Source organism: Podarcis cretensis (genome assembly GCF_951804945.1).
Source record: "Podarcis cretensis genome assembly, chromosome: 11".
Lineage (NCBI taxonomy): Eukaryota > Metazoa > Chordata > Lepidosauria > Squamata > Lacertidae > Podarcis > Podarcis cretensis.
Window position 1 is genome coordinate 30,951,472 of NC_137180.1, and position 17,501 is coordinate 30,968,972.

The following is a 17,501-nucleotide window of genomic DNA, read 5'->3' on the forward strand; positions in this document are numbered from 1 at the left end:
TACAAGCACAACAGCAGAACTTAACAGTGACTAATAAACAGTAACTTAACAGTGACTAATAAACAGCTCTGGGTGATGCTAAAATGAACATGGCAACTAGAGTAGAAGCTCACTGGTACAGCACCTGGTTTGCATACAGAAGGCCTTAGGTTCAAACCTTGGCATCTCTGGGAAGGGCTGGGAGAGATGCCTGTCTGAAACCCTGGAGGGCTGCTGCCAGTCAGTGTAGACAAAACTGCGTTAGATGCCCCAATGTTTGGACTCAGTATAACGTTCTGTTGTTCCTCCTATGACTTCATATAATTTCATATCTCCCACCATTTAAAAGAATTGCACTAAGGTAAACCATTAGGTGGCAATGATCTCATGCTACCTGGCATTCAGCCATTCCAACTTTCGATGGAACACTGCTCTGTGTTCAGCAACAATGTTGATACGCAATGGACAAAAGAATATTAGAGATTAGTACTCTACATTGAGGGGGGAGGTTTGAATCTTTGGAAACCTTTGAAATATCAAGCTTCCACGAATGGTCTGGGTATAATAAACTTTTTTTAAAAAAAAACCCTAACATGTACATGTGGAGAAAAGCAGAACTATGAACCTGTACCTGCTCCATCCGGATTCAGCAGTTCCACTTTAAAAGCCTTTTCCAGCTCAGGGATAGAATTATCTGTAATGTTAACGATAATGTACTTGTATCTTTCTCCTGGCAGAAATTCCAAGGTGCCTGTAATACCCTGCAGTAAAAAGGCTATTTATACTTTTGCTTAAAACTTGCCATTGTATCAGTATGAGTTTACTGATAAAAGAGAAATAATCAGAAATAAACATTACACAGACTCTATTATTTATACAAGCTTGCTTTTATCAGAGTAGATATGCCATGCTGGCAAGAGAAGCCAAGCAGGAGGAGGCAATGATGTAGACATGGCCTCCGGGCAGCAGCATCACTACATAACAACTCAATGAGGCGGCAAGGACAGTATAGAGGTTTGAGTGGGTTGGGCACATGCCTAAACCATCCCTGACCTCACCACCCTAGTCTGCCCCCTGCGTTCTGGTACACAATAACACCAGGAGGCCAGGTCCACAGGATCCCTCCCCACTGGCTGCTCCTGCACCCCCAACACATTTGAGAGATTATTAGGAGGCTTATTAGAATCCACAGGACTATTGGTGCGTTCTGATAGTCCCCACCCCTTGCCTGCCAAATCACACTTTGATTTGATTGAATATTTGTATGTCCCTTTTCTAGAAACCAAGCTGCTCACAACAGTAAAGCATTAACAGTTAAAAGCAGCATTTCCTAATACAGAAAAATATATACAATAAGGATATAATAAATAAAAAAATAAGGTACAAAAACAAACAGTGAAATATGACTCAATGATACTAGATATACGTTGGCAGAAAAAGAAACTCATACAAGATATATGCCAGAAATGTCAATCAGCCTTGCAGCCATAAATAAATAAATAAATAAATAAATCTCCCCCCAAACCATCGCCCCACTGCCTCACCCAGGAGGCACACACTTCCCTTCTCCAAAAGGCTGTCCTCCTGGGACAGAAACCAGTTCTAGGAATTCAGCTGTAATGGCGAAGGAACTGTGACTCCACAATATGCTGGCTGTACTACATAAAGGTTAGGCATCCTTCCTTCCTCCCTCCTTCAAAACAGCAAGCAAATTGCATAGACAATAAGAAGCTTCTGAAATTGCTTCAGATGCCCAGGCACATGTGCAATGCAGTCAATCAAACCACCTCATGGGTATCATCATTCATAGTATCCAGGGCACAGAACAAGTTTGAGTGTGGCATGAATGACTCCCTGTAACAGGAGTGGAGGCTCCATGGAATCTCCAAATTGGCACTCGCACCTGCTTGGACTCTGGACTGTAAATATTGCCTTTTGTTCATGTCCTGATCAAAAGTTACATACAATTATTACTTTTAAAAGCTCCTGATTGAAGATCATACATTGGATGCACAACAGCAACAGGAAACAGAGAGAGCAAGAGCTGATTCATATCTGTCACTTCTTTTAGTCTGCTATTCATACCTGATAATCTTGAGGACTGAATGCTGTCAGTGAAACCGTTTTGTATTGTACAAGAACCATTCCTAGCAGGCCTTGTGCTCGAACCACGAGCAACCTGACACGTCCAATTTCTTCCTTGACAGTAATGTGGGGAGCTGTGGTAGCTGGAAGAATTATGTCATCAATGTCCACTGGAGGCTCCCCCACTGAGAACTGCAACAAGCCTGGTGGAGACAAGATACAACTCTCATCATTCAATCTGCAGTGAAACAAAGTTGCTAGACTATAATGCTGTTTTGGATTTTAAAATATTTTATTGCTGTAGCAAACACATGTAGTAAACAATCTTTAAAATACAATACTGTAAGCAACAACAGCAGCAGTTTGTCATTTGTTGTAAAAAGGCATAACAACAGCTTTAAATTAAAGCCAGTTTATAATACCTAAGTTTAATTCATAAACATTTGTCATTTGGACATGGCTACATTTTCAAGAGCATGGGATTTAGTCATTCTTTCCCTTCCTTTCCCCTCTAAATGGTTGCACATGATTTTGAATTAAACCAATGTGCCCACTGAAAATAGTTTCTAGTTAGTGTTGTCTCTCTGGCCTTGTTTGCATGCCATATTAAACCACAGTGTAAAACAAACTATGGGTTGACACGAACAAGTAGTGGGCTGGTATATGCTGCTAGAATTTCTTATGCATCTCTGTACAAATACAGAAAAGTATTTTGGTGAGTGTTTTAAAATACCTAGTAAAAGCAATAACTTAGATATTAATTGTACCCAACAAATGGGAAAATCAATAAAGGAATGTGGAGATCTTATGCTTAATCAAAACATAAATAATATAATATCTATCACCATTACCATAAGGGTGGTCACTGGCTTTGATGGTAACATAGGTAGTTTCTTTCTCTGGATCTATGCTTGCTCCACTAGTTGGGGTTGAACCTATTTTTCCATCCCCTGCAACAGCAGACACTAAAGTCACCTGGAAATATTCATTCAGCTCAGGAATATCATCATCAAGCACAAACAAATTCAAAACCTGGATACAAAGAAGACAAATTAAATGAAAATGATTGCATTGAGAAATACAAATATGTTGCTGCAATGATTAATAATAACTGGCCTTTTCCTGTCTTAAAAAATACATTTATAGTCCTCCAAACAGATTATTTCATACACTGCAGAGAAAGCCAATGCAGTCCCATCCCAATATTGTTGGGCTACGACTCCCATCATTCCTGGGCATTGGCCAATGCTTGCTGGAGCTGATGGAAGTTGGGAGTCCAACAACTTTTGGGGGCAGCATGTTGGCTAATCCTCACATACAAGACACAAAACTGAATAATATATACAGGAAAAGAAAATGTTCAAAGACTCCATAGATCATTAACTTCAACAAGAAGATGGATTTACCTCTGATCTCTGCAAAGGGAGGAATGTGATCATTCCACTAGTGTTAGCAAAATCAGCAACTGAGTAATTAATGCCATCAGAATTGATCTGGGAGATACTATAATGCACAAAAACATAGTCCAGAGCTCCCCTGGTGCGCTCCACTACACAGGATATAGTAGAACCTTCATCAGCCACCTATAAGGAAATAAGAAGGCTTACAATAAAGTAAAATATTAAGGAAACAGAAAGCTACCGGTATTTGTTTCGAGGTTTGCATAAAAAGGTAACATCATTTTACACTTGTGATATTCAAAACAATAAAATTTATTTCTGGAACAATCTAAGTTTGTGCATATAAAGGGGGGAGCCCCAAAATATAACTTAAATAGCTATTTTGAGTCATTAGCTAGTGAAAGAGCATCAGCTACTCCTGCCTTCATTCCTCATCATGCTATTGTCTATATCATATTCTCAAATCCTTTACAAAATCACAACACCTTAAGTTTCTTGTGCAGCCTGTTACCAGTTAACAATGTAGTTATTTATTTGATTTATATCCTGCCTTTCCTCCAGGGACCTCAAGGCAATATGTGAGGTCACACCCACATTGTATTCTCACAATAACCCCGTGAGGTAAGTTAGGCTGAGAGATGGTGATTGGGTAGCACTCTAAGCATTACACCACACTGGTTCCTCCAGTCACTGCTGCTCCTTATAAAGTCCTCTGCAGCTTATTAAAGCTCAGCTTCATACAATGATAAGGCATTTGGGTTGCTACACACACAAAAAAACAAACACACACACACACACACAACCACTCAAGTCTTTTTGGTTGATGCTCCATGTGACTGCTGGAACATATGGCAGTAGCTGATTACATATTTCATCCCTGCAAGTATCTGAATAACTGAAGCATCATTTCCCCCAAGAAGATGTATTGCTGGTATGAAGGATTTTCAGGCAACAAGACCAATATACATTATGCGTAATTTACAAGTGGGTATTAAATTGCAAGTTCTTTAGTTAGACACTTTATCACTTCTCCTCTTTATTGCTGTCCCTAGATGATTATAATAATTACAGTCCTTAATATTTTATAACATCTTAAGAGTGTTCAAAAAATTTCACATACAACATCTCAATCATTCTTACAACAGCTTTCTTAAGGTAGGTCAATGTCATTATTCCTGTATTGCAGATAACAGGATGAGACTGGGAGAAAAATAAGGCCACCTAGTGAGTTGTGGTTGAGGTGAGATTTGAAATAATGGGTGTTGTGCAACTATGTTTTACTCAGGGTAGACCTACTAAAATTAGTCATTGCCATTAAATTTAATGCATCTACTCTGAGTAAAACACAGCTCAGGTCTTAGACATTCTTAAGCTTCATTTATCTTTGTTGTTGTTGTTGTTGTTATAATACTACAATTCCTTCAAGCTCAATGTGGCAAACATGGTTCTGCCCATTTCCCCCCATTTTAATCCTCACAGCAAAACCTCTGAAGTAGCTCAGGCTGAGAGGGAGTGACTGGTCCAAGGTCATACAATGAGTTCTACAGCTGAATTAGGATTTGAACCTGGAACTACCATTTCCTACCTCCGGAATGCATGCTCCTGTAAAACCAAATAGACCATTGGCATTATCGCTCTTCTGGATTCTCAATGTTCCAGTTGTGTTTTCTTGTGAAATTCGTGCTCCCCCATGAACAGAAATAAGCTTAAGAATAAACAGTTCCTCTCCTTCTTCTTCTTTGTCATCTCTGGCTGAAACAATGAATGTTTTATTGGTTTCTCCCTGTCGGTATTCTAGGTATCCAGAGATGGGGTGCAAGTCAGCCCTTGCTGGAGTGAAATGAAGTTCATAAATTTCTTCTTTACTCAGTTTATGTTCATAAAGTCTTACATCTTGCATCAGCCCTGTGTACCTGCTGCTACCATTCATACCGGCACCAACTCTCATTATTCCTGGACCTAGAAAAAGAAACACAAATGTAAATTGATTTTCATACCTGAAAGGTGATTAAAAATGCCCTTCTTCTCCCATATATGCACCAGATCAAATGCCACCCTTTTTAAAAGTCCCTTTATTGGGATGGATGAATTCGATACTGTGCTCCTCTAGATTTGCTGAATGATAATCATTCATGTTGTATTTCATCACATAAAATAGAATGTTTCCCTTTGATGTATGCTATGCTTTCATTGTATATAAATTATATTCAAACCACAGTTCAAAGCAGCTCAAAAGAGTGCTACTTTGCTGTTGTGCTTCAATATAAAAGAGTTGATATATTGATGACTGCAAAAAACCAACAACCTGCAGGTGCTACAGGAAACAATGGTTTGATCCTAGCTGGGTTTGTCTAGCCACAGTTAGAACAGGACTAAGTTATGGAATTTGGACATGATGAGGAACTGTGGTTTGTTCAAAGAGGGAAGGGGAAGCTTTCAGTCTGCTTGTGCACGTGAGAAGGAAGAAGAGAGAAGAAGGATAAGCCATGGTTTCCCATTTTTTCTGAATCAGGCCAGTGGAAAAGGGACAATGCAATATTATACAAACAAATATTCATGCCACTTCCAAGGCTGATTAGCACACCTGTTTCTAGCAAACTAGACATGTCTATGCAGTTTGTGATTGAGAATAGAGATATGCATGCAGGAATGGTTGCTGAATGGTCCTGGAGAACTGAAGTCGACATTAATGTTATATATTTATAGTATATTTTTAAGAATGTGAACAATCACTGTATGCTATATCCTGTCACTGGCTTGTACAACAACAAAAAACACACAGAGAGATTTAATATTATTTTTTGCAAGTATGTTGCTAGATTTCCTGCACAAGAAAAAAATATTTAACAACTGAAAATGATTCCAGTAACTGGAATATGTTGGTTTTTTTCCTGAATGGAGTTTGGACCTGTCAAATTCCAGATATAAAAGAGAAAGGTTGATACATGACATATTGCTTACCATCAGCAATTGCTTCTCCTTTGAGGCTCTTGATGCCTCCAGCCACAGGACTTCCATCAATGAAAAACTCAATTATGCCATCATCCAGTGTAATCAGAAGGTGGAGCCAAATGTTTTCCTCTAAGTATTTCATGACTGTGATCTTAGCCACATATGTCACGTTTGACGGCTGCGGCATATAATGAAGCCTTACAGAAACATGAGATTCATTTGTGTGGACTTTCACTCCGTAATACATTGTCCCACTGCCATCATCCTTCGCCAGGAGAAATCCATCACTATTGGCACTAGGAATCACCCATGCTGAAAATGTGAATTTGGCAAGCGTTCTGTTCTTACTGATGTGGAACTCGGGTTCAATGACCCCAAACGCATCCTCTTCACCACTGAAAAACAAAGCATCTGTTCCAGTGTGATGACGTCGCATGTGAGGCTGTGACTGCACCACATTTGAAAACCTTCCCAGCAGCAAGCAATCAATCATTGGAGGTAACCCTTCTTTGAATGTACTGGATACTATTTCCCAGCCAATCCGGACATCTCCAAACGTTCCCTGCTGCCTCAAAACTGTAAAGTTGGTAATGTGGGACATATCATCTTCAGACAGTACATCTTCTGCTATCTCCCTCTCCTGGCTTTTGGGATCTAGGATAAAGACTCCAAAGGGATCGTCATTGAATGGGATCATCACAGTGACAGAAAGGTTGGTTTCAGCTAACTGACCACCAGGACCTGGGAAACCACCTGAAATATTAAAATAAAAGTTTAACAAAATTCTTTATTAACTTCATAATTATTTACATTTCTTTCTAAATCCTATCCTTCTACGAAGCTCAGAACAGCACCCATAATCTTCATCCCTCACATATTTTATCATCCAGTGAAATTCACAGATGAGTGGGGATTTGAACCCGACTCTTCATTTGACTACAAAACTACACCTTTCCCAGCCCAAAGTGCAGTTAGTCCTACATTATTTTTTTTGAAATAATTTTTATTAAAGATTTTCTTGAATTACAAAAAAAAAAAAAAAAATGCAATGTCACTTTTTTCAGATCATAGAGTCTCTTAGCTACATTCAATGTAAGACAATGTTGTATATGGCATAGGGTTGAAGGCGAAGAGAGGTTGGAGGAGAGAGTGGTGGGGAGAGGGTGGGTGGTAAATTTGTTTATTAATTTTCCTTTTCCCCCCAAATTGGTATATGTGTGAGGTTTTTGTGTCAGTGTCACTTGGGCAGGTTCTCTTTCTCTTTCTCTTTTATTTTATTTTATTTTTAAAACTGACAGCTGAAAGAATTGTAGCAACTAATAGTGGCTAATCAGCAGAATTGAGTGATAAAGCTGGCAGTAGTTCATGAGGGGTCTGTGTATCAGTGGCATCCTCCTGGCAGCCGCACTGTGCTGATCAGGAGCACAGCAGCAGCAAGGCGGGGGGAGCTCTGGGTTGGCATAATTTTATAATGAATGATTTTAGAGTGTTGTTTGTGTTGTACTTTTGTACTGTTTTATTGTTGTTAGCCGCCCTGAGCCCAGCTTCGGCTGGGGAGGGCAGGATATAAATAAAATTTACTATTATTATTATTATTATTATTATTATTATTACCTATGGGGAAGCCAGCTCCCTCAGCCTTGATGCCATCCTTCCATGCCCACCCCCCACTAATCACTGCTGGTTTTATCATTTGATTATCATTTTCTCTACTGATATTCCCTGGAATGTGGATCATTTTAAAAATAATAAACAATTGGTCTTGTTGCCTATCTAGCTCAGTACTGTCTACACAATGACTTTCAGTGGACCTCCAGGGTTTCAGGCAGGGTTCTCTCCACCTGTAGATGTCAGGGTCTTCTGCGTGAGAAGCAGATGCTCTATCATTGAGCCTTCCCCCATAGTAACTATGTAAGCCAACACTTCTGTGCTATTTCTTCAGATTTGGACAAGGGGACCCCCCCCCCCCCGTTCCCAATGTACCTGAAGCATTCACCAGCTTTAGCGTGTAAAATTCATTGAATTCGGGGATTTTGTCTGGAATGGCATGGAGAGTTATAGGCCGTGATTGCTGGCCATCCAAGAACCAGACAACCCCACAAACTTGATAAAACTCTTCTCCTGGGTCCAAAGCAGAATCGTTTTCAAACAGCTGCCATGCCAAGGAAACATTGCCAAAGTGGCCTCTGTGTCTCAGAACCCTGTGCAGTAGATGGACACAAACAAGAGTCATTTCTCAGACAGGTAGCATCAAGAACAACAACAACAAAAATACAGATATAATATGAATGCATTTCATGTTTCTCCACATAATCCATCTACAATACCTTCTTGGGAAGGAAGCAAAGAACACCCAGGTTTTTTTATCCGCATTTGCAGCCCAGTCCTAAAAGACATCTTCAATGCAGTGCAAACAAGGAGGGTGTCATTTCACTCCTTTTAGTTCCTATTGAGGCTCATGTACATACTTAATCAGATAAAGCATTATCATAAAAATCCTGGCTAAGATCCAAATACCTACTTTATGCATGCTCAAGAGGCAATCTGGGCTCTTCCAGTGAAGGCTTTTTGAATTTGTTTCCTTGAGCACAACACACAGACACACACACCATACCATCTGATAAAATTTGCAACCCATTGCACTCCTGGGTGCACAGAACTAGCTAAGTGGACTCTGACCATTATCAGGAGCCATAATCAAAATATAGGACTCTCATAGAAAATCTTAAGTGTTGCACAGGGAATTGGCAAGCAGCCATAGCACACCTTCATTGAATGTGCAAAACAAGCAGTAAATGGACTCTCTGTGGTTGGGGTGTGGTCAATCTTGGCCTGTCATAAGCTCCAATTTAGCCCACAATGTCATTTTACACAAACCACACCTACTTGACAATCAGCTGGTGTGACTTGCAATGCCAGCTGATGGGCAGGAGGGCAGGGTTTCGATTCTGCCTTGGATGCACAAACAGGTCTTGCAGCCAAAACAGGGTTTAGGCTTCCACTTGACAGCTGATGGGAAGGGTTTGGCTTTGTGTTCTATTAGGATCAGGCGCTGTGGTCTAAACCACAGAGCCTGGGCTTGCTGATCAGAAGGTTGGAGGTTCGAAAGCATGTCAAAGTTCCAAGTAGATAAATAGGTACCGCTCCAGCAAGAAGGTAAATGACGTTTCTGTGCACTGCTCTGGTTCACCAGAAGCGTCTTAGTCATGCTGGCCACATGATCCGGAAGCTGTACACCGGCTCGCTTGGCCAGTAAAGAGAGATGAGCGCCACAACCCCAGAGTCGTTCGCGACTGGACCTAATGGTCAGGGGTCCCTTTACCTTTATGCTCGGCCAAGCATTTGCAAGCATTAGTGGTATGCAGGAGAAGTCCCCTCCCTTTGATGGAAAAATGCACCTTCCTTCCTTCCCATTCACTTGATATAGCAGAGGGAAAAGAAGGGTGTGTTTTGTAAGCAAAGGCAGAGCATGGGACCTGCTGCCTATATTCCTCCTTTTCTCCCCTCCTTATCACTTTTGCAAGCCCCACAGGATGCATTTTGACAGGTGGGTAGGGCAAACTGCCTGCTAATCATGTGACAACATAATTACAGAGAACAGAATTTAAGACTGGTAAAAAATGAGAAACTGATATATTTGTCCATTCCTGCTCTCAGCATGCTGTGTAAAGGCAGCTTAATGAGGGAGCGATGCTATTGGCTTTTTAAGAAAGGCTAATCTGCTCTTTACTCTGCTTGTGCAAGGTGCAGGATTACAGCCCAAGTTAACTAAACATAGAGCAGAAGATTTGTTCTGTCAGTCACTGGCTGTTTGGCAAGATAGACTCAAAAGCACTAATTATCCAGAATGAATCAGACAAGTAACATAACATCACTGAATCTTGTTATTACAAGTAGAATAAAACTTCTATTGAGAGTGGCAGGAAATAAACTAACTACAGGCAATATGTATTAAACCAAGATACTGTTGTTTACAAATGGCTCCTTTCAATGTGCAGGAGGAACTCAAATGTTCAGAGACATCTCCCACACAACTTAGGTCTTCACTTCAGTTCTGAAGGCTGCTCTGTCCATGAACTTGCGTGTCGAGACCCCGTAACCACCCCCTTGATGATGAATAAAGAACACCAGTCCACAGATATTTGGTTAATGTTATTGGGCAAATTGTGGCCACAACTTTATTGGTTACAGAATGTGAGTGGTATTGGCTTAGGTATTGAATAGACTCGACCATATTTGACTCCTGCCCATTGCACAGGGAATCCGGTAAGGGTAAACCACCAGAAGGGGGAGCCCCATTGATGCAAACCAACTCAAGCTCCACCAGGGTTCTCAAAGCGGTTGTGGCATGGCCTAGCCCCACCCCGGGCTTCAGACAAGAGCCACACCCCCGGATTCCTTTAACAGAATTCCCTTAAGCTTGTAGGGGCAGGTGGTGGCCTCCCCACCCCCATCATGCACACACACAAATAAACGATACCACACTCCGAGGCAGGAGGCAATTCCACGGAGGGACAGAGGCAGCTTAGCGGGGTCGTCCTCAGTCTACGAAAGAAGCCCCAAGAGCAGTGGCAGACGAGACAGCAAGCGCGACGTAAAGAGGACAGCAAGTGCCGTGGAGCGGGAGCAGCAAACGCACAAATGGTCCAGATTGAGGAAGCGAGCCAAGAGAAAGCTCTCCGGCTTGCGTCTCTGCTTAAATGGGTCCTGGCCACGCCCCCAGGCAGCGGATTGGTTGGCTGATTGATGGCATGGCCGGGATCCTCCGGGCAATGCAGGACTTCGTCCCCTGCCCCCAGAAGAGAGTGGGTAGCCACATGGTCCACCACAACTCCTCCCCACGGTTAAGTGGAGCAGATTTCTGCTGCATAGACAGAGATGGCGATGACAATGTTCTCACTGCAAAAGCCTTTGCTCTTGTGTATACATCGTATTGTCCACAAAGATTAACACTGTCATAAGTTTCTGCAAACAATAGTTCTATCTTCCATATTTTTCATTAGCTGACATCCAAGGCACATATAATCAGGGCCGGATTTAGGTTTGATGAGTCCCTAAGCTACTGAAGGTAATGGGGCCCTCTATATGTCCAGATGTTGTTTGTCAACAACAAATTGTTGCTATTAGAAATGAGCAAACCAGTGATACTTTAGGTAGCAGGCTAGCAGTGGGGCCCATTTCTTACATCATAGGAGCCTGCACAACACAAAACACTGTTGCTGTATGTAGGTTTTATTTTATTTGTTTTTTATCTTATATTTTGGAAATGTACATCCATGTTTCTTTTTCTTTATTTTTTTGGGGGCCCCCCAAGAGAGTGGGGCCCTAAGCTATAGCTTGTTTAGCTTATACATAAATCTGGCACTGCATATAATATATTATTAAGAACATAAGAAGAGGTCTTCTGGATCAAGCCAAAGGCCTATCCAGTCCAGCATTTTGTTTTCACAGCAGCCAACAAGCGTCTATGAAAAGCCCAGAAGCAGGACCTGGTGCAACAGCGGTCTTCCCACCTGCAGCTCCCAGCAAACAGTATTCAGAGGCATTCTGCCTCCCTCTGTACCATGTGAAATAACAAGGCTTTAGTAATTAATTAATTTGGGAACAATAACGCTCCATTAACTCACTGAAAAGTTGAAATGGAGCCACGATAGAATGAGGTAAGGCATCTGGGAAGCTTACTTAATCGTAACAGTCCAGCTTTGGGAAAAGGTGCCTAGTGAATTTCTTTCACAGGAAAACTCTGAAGTAGTCACAAGAAATAGCCAAGGTCCCTTTTGCTACAGGGCAGACACACTGTGCCCCCACATTTCTTTTTTCAACTCGACAACTGTGTTTAACAAAGGCTTGTTTACTCACAGAGTGCTATGTTTTGGGAATACTGAGATAATAATTCACCAATTTAAGAAAATTCTCTCAACTCACAGCCAGGCCATTCAAAAAGCTTTAGTCATATTCTAAATAAAGAAAAAGCTTTCTCTCTTTTTGGGGGGAGGGGGGAGGAGAGAAATCAGCAGCAACTTTTGGGGAGAAATAAACACCACAGGGAAAATCCTCTTCACAGCTATTTAGACCAGAATCATTACTGGAGTTTCACTAGATTATCTCTATGGCCTACCAATGCACTTGTAAGAGTGTCAACGGATTCTACACCTCCTGCCGAGTTAATTGGCAGCATAACAAGGGTCATCAGTCAAACAAAAATAACTTTTTAAACCCTGCTGGCCCTGGGTACATTCATGAATGAGCACCAATAATAGCCTGCAGAAAGTCCTTTCAAGCCAAGCAGGTTTTGATTTTCTTTCCCCAAATCCTTTCAGGATTAACACAAATATTCAGAAAAGAAAACAAACATCAGAAGCTTTATATAACTAAAAGAATCATTTGAGGTAATTTTCAAAGCAAGTATTTCCACCGAACACGACTTGCTAGACGCCCTAACAGTTTTTGTCAACATGCTGCCCCCTCCCTCCAACTCCAACAATATCTGGAGGGTCAGCAGCATGATTCCCACTTTTATTTATAATTCTTAACTTTTATTTACATGTTCATTGAGAATTCAAAGTTGTCATTTGAACATTTTTAGAAATAGCATTATTAACTTGATCTGCCAATTCAGCTGGCCATCTTGGAAAGGGATTCCCACTATCTACTCTGTTCAGCATATTTACTTTCATAAATTACCTTATAGCTTCTTATAATTTCCTTTCTACAAAGCAGTGCATGTTATCACACTTGGATTTTCCTTTACACATGCCAGAAGGGAGACTCCGTTTTTTTCCAAGGGTACAGCCCTGACAGATCATATTGTCTCATAAAAAAAATAATGTAGAAGGGAATTGTTTCCAAGAGAGGTCCATATATACAAATAGTCACATGTTAAACTCCTTCTAAAACTATGCAAATATTAAAAACTTTCCCCTTGTGCAATTTTTGACATAGAAGCACCTTTTCAAGCACTTCTGATTGCTTAAAACCTTACTGTTGCAAGGACGTGTAAGACTGAATTGATTCCAGGAAAGTGTGATCCAAGATATTTACTGAAGTGACAAGCTGCATTTAGTTGAGTGTTACTTACAAAAAATCATTGGTCTTGCCTTCTTCTACTGCTTTGTCTGTACGCTCCAATGAGAAGATGCCATTTGGGTCATCATTTGCTTCAATTATTACTGTTGCCATTCCAGATCCGTAGACCACTGTGTCTCCTAAGCAACAATTTTTTTGTTAAAAGATAATGCTAAAAGCAAACAGCATAATATCGGGGGGGGGGGGGATTCCATACCCTAGCCTAATGTTTTTTCTAGATCCAAGATTCTGTATATCTGCCATCTAATTCAGACAACCTTCTCCCTTTGTATGTTGTAAAAGGGACATCATGCTTTCCCCCAACACACACACTCAAGCTTGGTCCTGCTAGACATATATGTGGAAATTTTATCTGCATTTGGTCTGTGTGCATAAAATCCATCTCACGCAGGCCTGAATTAAGAGGTTTGCTTCACGGATTTTTGCATATGTGGGATGTGAAGTTCTGGTTGATATATGTTGGATTATATGTGTGTGAAGACTGTATGCCTGGGATGGAGAACTTCAAGCCAATCAGGTCTATCTGGTTCTCATAACTCTCCCTGGGCCACACCATCTCTCCCCAGACCATGCTCATCAACAGCCCAGCTCTGTACTCTCCTCAAATGATTTTGTCTGGCTGGATGTGAACTGTGATAATGCCTCTTGTCTGCCTGGAGGATGTGCAGATGGGGTGGGAGTGTAGAAACTTCTGACTTTTGTGAGAGGAGTGTAGCCTGCTCTATCTTTTGTCACACCAGCTTTTGCTTCTGACTGCCCATAGCTGGCATGTGGACCTTGGAAGGTTGCCAGTAAGGGAATGGGGACCTCAGGCTGAAGGCAGCTCCCCCCTTGTTTTATGCAAATGTTATGCCCATACATTGCTTTTATGGGGCATCCCAAGGTAGGCAGGCACATCTGGTAGCCATGGCAGGAAGACATAGTCTTGTTCCTCCACTGCTCACACAGAGGTTGCCCAAGCAGGGTCTAAAAGAAAAAAGCTAAGGTAGCCTTTGAAAACAGCATGCCATCATGTACACTGGAGTAAATGGGCTCTGTTCATGAGTAACTACCCAGAAGTCTAAATAGATAGGATGATGGCTATTAGCATACCTGACACTGGGAGCCTAAGTGGTAAATGGAGCATTTATTTATTTATTTATTTATTTATTTATATTTACTTTAGAGCCAAGGAAGTGAACCCAGTATGGCTGAAGTCTTCTAGATCACAGCCTGAGCTTGTATGTTTACGATAACAGGATGAGAGAACCGACTATTATAGAGCACAACTTTATGGCTGCCATGAAGTTTATATACAACAATAAAAACATCAAATATAAAAACATCAAATATATTGCACAGCACAATGAGACATTTGTACTTAACCCCGTGCAAATTTGTACCTAGCCACATAGCCACTTATGCCTATCTTTTTTCTCTTTTGTTCTATATATGTAAGGCTGGGGGTTATTTACATATATATTGGTTGTTTTAATATCCAACACAAATAATGAAAGCCAAATTAGCTCTATAAAAGTCGGTCACAAAACAAATCAGCTGGGTGTTTTTGTTTTGCTTCTAATCCAGCAATATTACAACCAGCCCCAGGCATACTGCACATTTCACAAGGGTATAAAAAGGATGCTTTAATGTGAAGAAGCATGGGAATACCCTAATCAGCTCCCCCAAAATATCATTCACGAAATGAGAAAAGCAACATCAGAAATGCAGCAGCTGCTTAGTTTACATAGAGATCAAATAATCATTTGAACCTGTTGAGTTGAAGAGAATGATATAAAAAGTCTCATCCGACTCAGGGGTATCGTCATCATTGATAAACACGGTTATGTTTTGTTCTCGTATTCCAACATCAAAAAAAAGCACACCACTCTTTTCGCTAAGCATAAAGTCTCCCTCTTCAGCAGTGGCTCCTCCATTAACAGTGGCGTACGAAACCGAAATGGCATCAACATCCGAGCCATTCCTTATGACTACAAAATTAGCAATGCTGCCTTCATGAGCCTTCACAACAACGGGATCTGAAATACATATACAGTGTGCAAAAGAAAGAGAAATCAATACAACAGAATTGTAACCTTCCTTTGCAAATATTGTTTCCAGAAAAGAGAGAGAAAAAAATCTACTTTATAATGAGATACATGTTTCATAGTACTGAATGTCTCCACTCCACTGTTACCTTACAAATTAGGAGAAGAGCATAGCACATTAATAAGCTTCCAGGCAAAGATTTACTGCCATCATTATATTTATACCTTCGGGGTTTGGAATGCTCTAAATGGCTTACAGTAAAATAATCACAATACAGATTAGATCATAGAATTATAGAGTTGGAAAGAATTCTAAGGATCATCTAGTCCAACCCCCTGAAATGCAGGAATATGCAGCTGTCCCATTCGGGGATCAAACCTGCAACCTTGGCATTATCAGCACCATGCTCTAACCAACTGAGACTACAGTGGCACAATGCAGACATCACACCAAACCATGGTTTATGCTAACATAGTTAAGGACCCAACAATATGGTATGAATTCTGAAATGTACAACAGTAATACCATTATTGCTTTCATTTCCCCTCTGTTCAGTACTCAGCTTCATAAGTTCATTCCTCCTCCCATGGCTCAGAACCTCTTGAGATGGAGCAATGGTCCAAATTTTCATTTGTCAATGGTTTTCAAACTAGGAAATAATGTCAAACCACATCTAATACACACTGTGGTTTGATATCCTGGTTTGGAAGCTCCTTTACAAACCATGATCTGACATACCATGCTGCCAAAAGGTAGGCTATAAATGCAATAAATAAATAAAATAAAATGAGCACATAGGAGATCACAAATTAAGAGAAAGCCAAGCAGATTGTGCCACTCCTATTTATCTTGTTTTAGATCCATCACTCAATATAAGCTACACTGAAGATCTCTCACCAGCAAAATAAATTGGGTCGTCATTTTTTGTAATCTGCAATGTTGCAGTGGTTATATTTCCAATTCGAGCACCCCCTGTGGCATTGAAAAGACTAAGGATGAATACCTCGATTTCTTCAGGTATCTGAAAAAATATAAAAAGTTAACGTATGTTACCTCTAAATGCTGTATAATTAAAACAAAGTTGCCAAACATTAACTCTTGCAAATCATGGAACACAACTGTAGAATAATGGGAATATTAAAACAAACAGAATAATGAATGCAGAATAATGAGATCTACCATAAATTATAAATATATATCCTAGATTAGCTAGTTTGACACACTATACTCAGAAGAAGAAGAGGAGTTTGGATTTGATATCCTGCTTTATCACTACCTTAAGGAGTCTCAAAGCAGCTAACATTCTCCTTTCCCTTCCTCCCCCACAACAAACACTCTGTGAGGTGAGTGGGTCTGAGAGACTTCAAATAAGTGTGACTAGCCCAAGGTCACCCAGCAGCTGCATGTGGAGGAGCGGGGACGCAAACCCGGTTCACCAGATTATGAGACTACCACTCTTAACCACTAGACCACACTGGCTCTCAGCATAACAATGGGTATGTTTGAACTTAATACTTTCCCCATTTAAATCAGTGCAGCTTAAAACTGCTGGTGTTTGCCACTTTCGATGGTATTTTCCTACTATGATAATTTCCCAGTAGCTTGGAGGATGATCATTTCATATATTTACAAAAAAGAAAATTGAGGCTCTCAAACTGAAGGAAGATGTATAGATGGTTGCTAGAATGGGAAACTAAGAGGTTAAATCCATAATGATTAAATGGGCACAAGACATAGGACATAATATACAAATGGAGGATTGGGAAAAATTATGGAATGTGGATCTAAAATTTACCGACTGTATAACTCTGAAAGAGAATTGCATGAAAATGATGTACAGATGATATATGACCCCTGTTAAACTTGCTAAGATGTATAGAACAAGCTCTAACAAATTTTGGAAATGTAAAGAATGAGATGGCACATTTTATCATATGTGGTGGAGTTGCAAAGCAATCAAAAATTACTGGG

General features: G+C 40.6%; 1 protein-coding gene across 5 annotated transcripts in view; it reads right to left on the reverse strand.

Annotated features, from left to right (window-relative positions):
• ADGRV1 (adhesion G protein-coupled receptor V1) overlaps nucleotides 1-17,501 on the reverse strand; it is a 241,486-nt gene that overhangs the window by 189,804 nt on the left and 34,181 nt on the right. For all 5 annotated transcript variants that reach the window (XM_079995244.1, XM_079995245.1, XM_079995246.1 and 2 more), the window contains 10 exons: nucleotides 16,428-16,551; nucleotides 15,254-15,520; nucleotides 13,495-13,621; nucleotides 8,400-8,617; nucleotides 6,426-7,169; nucleotides 5,050-5,423; nucleotides 3,471-3,647; nucleotides 2,916-3,096; nucleotides 2,065-2,267; nucleotides 611-740 (listed from right to left, as the gene is read on the reverse strand). In XM_079995244.1, coding sequence (XP_079851370.1) covers nucleotides 611-740; nucleotides 2,065-2,267; nucleotides 2,916-3,096; nucleotides 3,471-3,647; nucleotides 5,050-5,423; nucleotides 6,426-7,169; nucleotides 8,400-8,617; nucleotides 13,495-13,621; nucleotides 15,254-15,520; nucleotides 16,428-16,551 — 2,545 coding nt within the window. The remainder of the gene's footprint in view (nucleotides 1-610; nucleotides 741-2,064; nucleotides 2,268-2,915; nucleotides 3,097-3,470; nucleotides 3,648-5,049; nucleotides 5,424-6,425; nucleotides 7,170-8,399; nucleotides 8,618-13,494; nucleotides 13,622-15,253; nucleotides 15,521-16,427; nucleotides 16,552-17,501) is intronic.